The sequence below is a fragment of the Gekko japonicus genome, unplaced genomic scaffold (assembly GCF_001447785.1).
Source record: "Gekko japonicus isolate JY-2015 unplaced genomic scaffold, Gekko_japonicus_V1.1 scaffold368, whole genome shotgun sequence".
In the NCBI taxonomy this organism is placed as follows: Eukaryota; Metazoa; Chordata; class Lepidosauria; order Squamata; family Gekkonidae; genus Gekko; species Gekko japonicus.
In genome coordinates, this window is record NW_015176462.1 from 795,359 (window position 1) to 801,687 (window position 6,329).

At 41.2% G+C, this 6,329-nt stretch overlaps 1 protein-coding gene across 1 annotated transcript in view; it reads left to right on the top strand.

Moving 5' to 3' along the window:
* Positions 1 to 5,997, top strand: part of CEP128 (centrosomal protein 128kDa) — a 334,110-nt gene extending 328,113 nt beyond the window's left edge. Inside the window, exon 24 of the mRNA XM_015427028.1 lies at positions 5,891 to 5,997. Coding sequence (XP_015282514.1) covers positions 5,891 to 5,997 — 107 coding nt within the window. The remainder of the gene's footprint in view (positions 1 to 5,890) is intronic.
* The last annotated feature ends 332 nt before the right edge of the window (positions 5,998 to 6,329 follow it).

Here is a 6,329-nt window from a genome sequence, read left to right on the forward strand (position 1 = left end):
AATGCCGAATATATTCTCAGTGTACCAGCCACAGATGTAAAAGTGCTCAGGAAGCCCTTTTAAAAACAATTAAAAATTGCAGCATCCCAACAGTGTTACCCCTTCCGCTGTGAAGCAACATCTTTCTTTTTTATAAGACTATTTTCACTGATTTTAAACTTCCTCTTTCCAGTACAGGTTTTCAAAATTGGCTTTTTAAAAAGTGGCAAGCTGGTGTCTCCCTGTGGCAGTGCTCCCCACATTATTTCATCTACTGCATCAAATTACTAATTCTGGACTGGGGCTAATGCCATGAATAAAGTGTGCACGTTGAAATGACCTTTTAAAAATTAGTCTCTGAACTCACCATGCCACTGATTCAGTAAGCATTATCTCCTTTAGTTCAAGATCAAACGCAACTTGAAACCATGTTCAAAGGTACTTGAAGATACTGTAAACAAGTCTTTTAAGCAGTTTTTCTTGGCAGTGTGATGCTCTAGAATCTAGTACATGGCAGAGTCATTATCAAATATATTTCTGTAAAATAAGTGTAACCAGTTGTATCCAATGACTCCCTTCCACTAAGCCCATTCAAATGGCTCCTTTCCCCTAAGTTTTCCTCTAACTTAGCAGAAGGGAATTATTGAATCCAATCCAATGCTTTTCCCTTCATTCAAGACAGGATACCAATTAACATCTACTGGAATGTTTGATGCTGAACTCTGACAACAGCTTTTTTCTTAGTTTCCTACAACATGTCCTAAAAATGCATTCTAGGGCTTGGATCCAAAAGTTTCATACCGTTAAGTACAGCATGATCTTCTGTTGTGTCCTTTGGGTGCTAGGCACTTTCCACTCACACAAGACATAGAATGTTGCATGAGCAGAAGTGACTGGCATGCCACTCAATTGACTGCCCATCAGTTACTGAGTTGAATTTTTGAGGTGCTGGCTATAATATGCAAAATCCCTTCATGGCCTTGGACCCTCATATCTGCAAGGCTGCCTCTCCTTTTGTGCTCTGGCACAACAACTGTGCTCATCCAAGCAGGGCCTTGTGCAGAGGCTGCCCTGAAAATGGGCAAGATCAACAACTGCCCATACATGGGCATTCTCGGATGTGGCTCCCACCTTTTTCAGGGGGGTATTTGTCTAAAGGTGATAGGCCCCTATTTTAATGGAATGGTTCAGGAGGGTGCGTAATAAAGGGAACAGGGCTGCAGACTATACTGCTGCATGTAGTATGCATTATCCTGCCCCCCTGCATTATCTTCTACTTATGTAATACTATTTTCTGCATTAATGTATCATGTCTAATACCTTTTGTTTTGTTTCATATTTCTGTGTCCTACCATGATGTCATTGCTTATTAGGTGTCACATCCTATTGATTACATTATTCACATTCTGTAATCTAACTTGAGTAAGTACAAAAGGTGGTCTATAAATAATTTTTAAAAAATTGCACTGAAGAATTTCACTCTGCAACGGAGGACCACTTTCACAAAGGGGATTATACTCCACAAGCAGAAGGAATGCATAGGATCCAAGTGCAGATATTTTACTCCGTAATTGATGAGCGGGTGATTCAATTATTGCAAATCCAGAAGAGAATCTTACAGCATCCTTAAGACTTTCACGGATTAGATTCTACTTTGTCAGATGCGTAAGAGTTTATGCATCTTTTGAAGTAGACTCTGGTACATGAAACTTATGCAACAGTAAATCCGTTGGTCTTTTAAGCTGCCACAACATTTGTGTTTGCTTTTGTTGTAACAGAGTTAAATGTTAAACTGCTGGAATCTGTAAAAAAAAAAAAGGTAATGGTCCATTTGTGGCTCTGCAGAACCCTTAACCTATTTGCTGCAGCATAACTTTCTGTGTTGCATAATGGTTCCCAACAGGGCTTTTTTTGGGCAGGAACGCACAGGAACGGAGTTCCGGCTGGCTCCCAAGTTGGCCACGCCCAGCAGAAACCCATTAGCATAATAGGCCACACCCAACAGCAGAAACTCATTAGGATTGGCTACATTAGGGATGTGTGGCCTAACATGCAAAGGAGTTCCTGCTACAAAAAAAGCCCTGGGTTTTGACAACAAACAAGGTAAACAGAATAACAAGCAAAAGGTGGGTGTGACTGGATAACCACACTTCTGGTAACATGGGGGTGCTGTCTAATGTGCTGTAATGTCAGGGGTGTGGCCCAATATGCTAATGAGTTCCTGCTGTTGGGTGTGGCCTATTATGCTAATGGGTTCCTGCTGGGCTTTTTCTACAAAAAGAGCCCTGGTTCCCAACATGAGGCAAGAGGCCATGGTTTAGCCGTAGAGCATCTGCTTGGCATGCAGAAAGCCCCAGGCTCAAACCCTGGCATCTCCAATTAAAAAAGATCAGTCAGTAGGTGGTGTGGAGGCCTTCTAACAGACCCTGGAGAGGTGCTGTTGTCTGAGCAGACAACACTGACCTTGATGGACCAAGGGTCTGATTCAATAAAAGCAGCTTCTTTTGTGCTGAATAGGCTCATTAAAAACTTGGGAAATAGCACTTCCTATAGAGCAACTATTGATAACTGGTGCAAAACATATGAAGGTGAGAAATAATTTTGCAGGGAAGTAAGATTAGATTGAAGGTTTAACCTTTGTCAAATTGATAAAAATAAGGAAAGGCATGGGGCGAGAATCTAGAGAATCTTCAATAAAATTCATTATTCTTTACAATACGATTGCTAATGGCTGTGAAATGAAAACCAATTAGATCCCTATGTTTTGAGACTGCTTTCTGTCTGTCTTTTTATGCCAGAGTCTAATCTCTCTGGTTATTCTTCTAACCACCTTTTAAAATGTTACTTTGAGAACTAGTCTTCCTGAACTGTTTTATGGAAAGGAAGAGGTTTATCAGAAAGCATAATTTTACAAGAAAGTGCTCATTAGACATCCCTGTGAGGTAGGCTGGGCAAGTGATTGGACCAGGGTCGCTCAGTGACCTTTGTGCCTGAATGGTGATCTGAACCCAGGTCTCTATGGTCCTGGTTCAGCACTCTAACCATTGCTCTTGATATATCCCTCATCAGGCTGCGAACTCTCTAAATGCAGTCCCCATTGTTGTTTTCAGCATCTCTGGCAGCATCATATGCCCTCTGTTTCAGAGGAATGGAAGCCAGCATGCAAGAGGTTGTACTTTAGGACTTGACAAGCATTATTTGTCAGCCGCTGCTTTTAACAGGTGCTGAAATTAGCCATGGTTTGCTGTCTACCGGGGGTGGGGGGGGGGAGACATCTCCTGCCCTTATGGAGTGTAGTATATTTCCTATGCCATTCTCAGATAGGAAGAGATTGAGGAGGAATTTGTTTTTGCCCCCTCAAAGATTACCTTTTCAAAAAAGTTAATCTATTTTATCTCACTGAGAGCTCATATGAAGGCAAAGAGTAGCACACAACACTATACGGGTCTGGTCTGCTCAGAGAGCAGAGCTGAGGTTACTATTACCGGAGGGGGAGGGGGAAGCATACAGGTACACCTGTAATATGCACAACTGTTTACTGCACAAATAATGAAGACTTCACCATGCTCTCTCTAGGAACATGGATCAGGGACCCAGAAAAAACTCCTTCATCCAAGTTGTTGGGTGGCTTGTGAGTCTCGCCATCTAGAAAGCCAGTCTAAAGATAAGGCTTTCTGGTCCTCACATGCTTTATACTGCATTACATTTTAGCAGGGTATTTTGCCCCTTTAAGATGTTGTGACGATATGCCAATTTATTTGAACTGATCTGCTCAAAAAGAAGTGAACGAGGATGAAAACTTTAAATACCATTATTTTTGATGTCCACATAAAGCATCTGTAGCTCTCAAATGTAACATTTGCTATCATGTCCTCAAAATATAATTTTTAATCACAACTACCCAATCCTTTTTCTAAGCTCTAGTGTGCTATTTACCGCACCATCCTATGGCTAAAGGCAACAGATTCCAAAGGTTAATATTTCACAGTATTAAAAGGATTTCCTGTAATATGTTTTAAGTTTATTGCTTTTTGATTTTATCGCGTACCTTCTGGTTCTTGTATTACCGGAAAGGTAAACAGGATTTGCTATTCCATCTGGCCATTCTCTGTACTATTCATAATTCTAGATACCTTCTCCATTCTGCTTACTGCTGGTAATGAAAGCAGTTGTTAATATTAGCAACTTTTTGCATTCAAAACCTTTGAACCTCAGCTTTTCAGTATGATTAGTTAAATCTCAAATTATTTCCTTTGGGGAAGAGTAAATAAATGAGAGATAATGGAGGGTGAACTAATGGGGAGGTGAGATTCTAAGAACTATCTTCAGCTCATCTAACATTTTATTAGATTCATGAACAGTGTTGGACAAACTGTAAGGCACTTTTACCCCATGATTCTGCCCCACTTGACTTTGATGCATGGTAGAATTCTACAGGACAAAGCCAGGTGCATGAATCTTTCCTTCCTAGTCATCTTCCTCCTTTTTGGTGAAAGGAAACAGTCCGTCCTGTGACACTGATAGGCAGCAATTACACTTTATTCATTCATTCATTCATTCATTTAAATTTGTACCCCACCCTCCCCATCATAGCAGGCTCAGGGCGGCTTACTCACAGGCCTATGTTCACTTCTGGTAACTCTGATTAATGTAATCACTTTAAGAACTGATTCACACTCATTTCATTCCACACACTGTGTTTTGGATCCAACTCATTTGTGGTAGAAAATTCAAATGGTAAATCTCTAAAATGCTGCTCTTTTGGGTACATGTTTCCTACCAACATCAGGCTTCTCTTGCTCAGATAATGCCAGGACACTGCACAAAATAAAGAATAGAGAGTAAAAGTTAAGTACTTTTAAGTGCCTCAGTTTCATGATGAAACAACCATGTGCTTACCACTTTCAGTGTGAAGCTAATGGATCATAAAATGGATCATAAAATTGATAACTTTTCAAAGGATCTTGACCTGGTAAACATTATATTCCTTGTTGGTAACCACCAGCAAGCTTATGTTTATTATGCACTTCAAGACGTTTTGATAGTCTAATTTTTTTTATCAATACCCCCCCCCAAAAAATCCCTATATTCAGTAACCACATTTTTTGATTTGTTAGTACACTAATACTACCATTTGTTCTAATCTGTTCTGTTATAATAGGTAAGTTCTTAATCCATTCTTTCCATTTCCCAGATAGATGGAGCTCACTGACCTGTATCCTCTCCCTTCCTGACCTTCTTCAAACTTTTACAAAAAGCATAACCAGGGGGTGGGTAATAATTCAGTTATATGTTATCTCTGTGGAGGAAAGTGCCATTCAGTTGCAGGCAACTTATGGAGACTCCATAGGGTTTTCCATGCAAGAGACTAGCAACGGTAGTTTGCCATTGTTTCCCTCTGCATAGCAGCCATAGACTTCCTTGTTGGTCTCCCATCCAAATACTAGCCGGGGCCATCCCTGCTTAAGCTTTCAGGATCTGACAAGAGTGGGCTAGCCTGGATCCTCCAGGTCAGGGCGACCTTCTTCAAACTTTTACAAAAAGCATAACCAGGGGGTGGGTAATAATTCAGTTATAAATTTTCTCTGTGGAGGGAAGTGCCATTCAGTTGCAGGCAGTTTATGGAGACGCCATAGGGTTTTCCATGCAAGAGACTAACAAAGGTCGTTTGCCATTGTTTCCCTCTGCATAGCGGCCATAGACTTCCTTGTTGGTCTCCCATCCAAATACTAGCCGGGGCCATCCCTGCTTAAGCTTTCAGGATCTGACAAGAGTGGGCTAGCCTGGGTCCTCCAGGTCAGGGCATATTCCCTGTACTGTCTTACAAAAACATTTATATGCCTCTGAATTTCCCTCCTTTTGGTTCTTCTCAACCAACAGTTGATTGCTTTCTTTGCCTTTCTCTTTGCAGCACTGACCAAAAGCGCTCTTCCTTTGGATTTAAACGCAGCTAAGAAAAATGCCAGCACTGTGACTGTCAATGGGATGAAGCCCCGCACGGAACAAGAGAAGTACTAAAAAGAACCAAGAAATGTGCAGTTCCACTGCAGGACATGCAGCTGCCTCTCACTCTCTGCCTCTGGGCAGTCAAGTCCAGCTGTATCTACAAAAGCAGTGCTGATTCCTTGGTTTCACTGATGCCAAATATTAACTGAAAACAACATGATTTTGTACCTAAAGTAAGGCAGGCGATGCCTGAAGAGTCAACACGTACTGTAAAATGCCAAAGCGTCTTGTGGGAGGAAGCACTGTCTCCCTCTACGTTGCTTTTGTTCATTTCCAACCAGACCTTTCAGTTCCTCAGTGCCATGTGTGGACCGCTTTTACTGAGGCTTTAAAAAAAAGAAAGA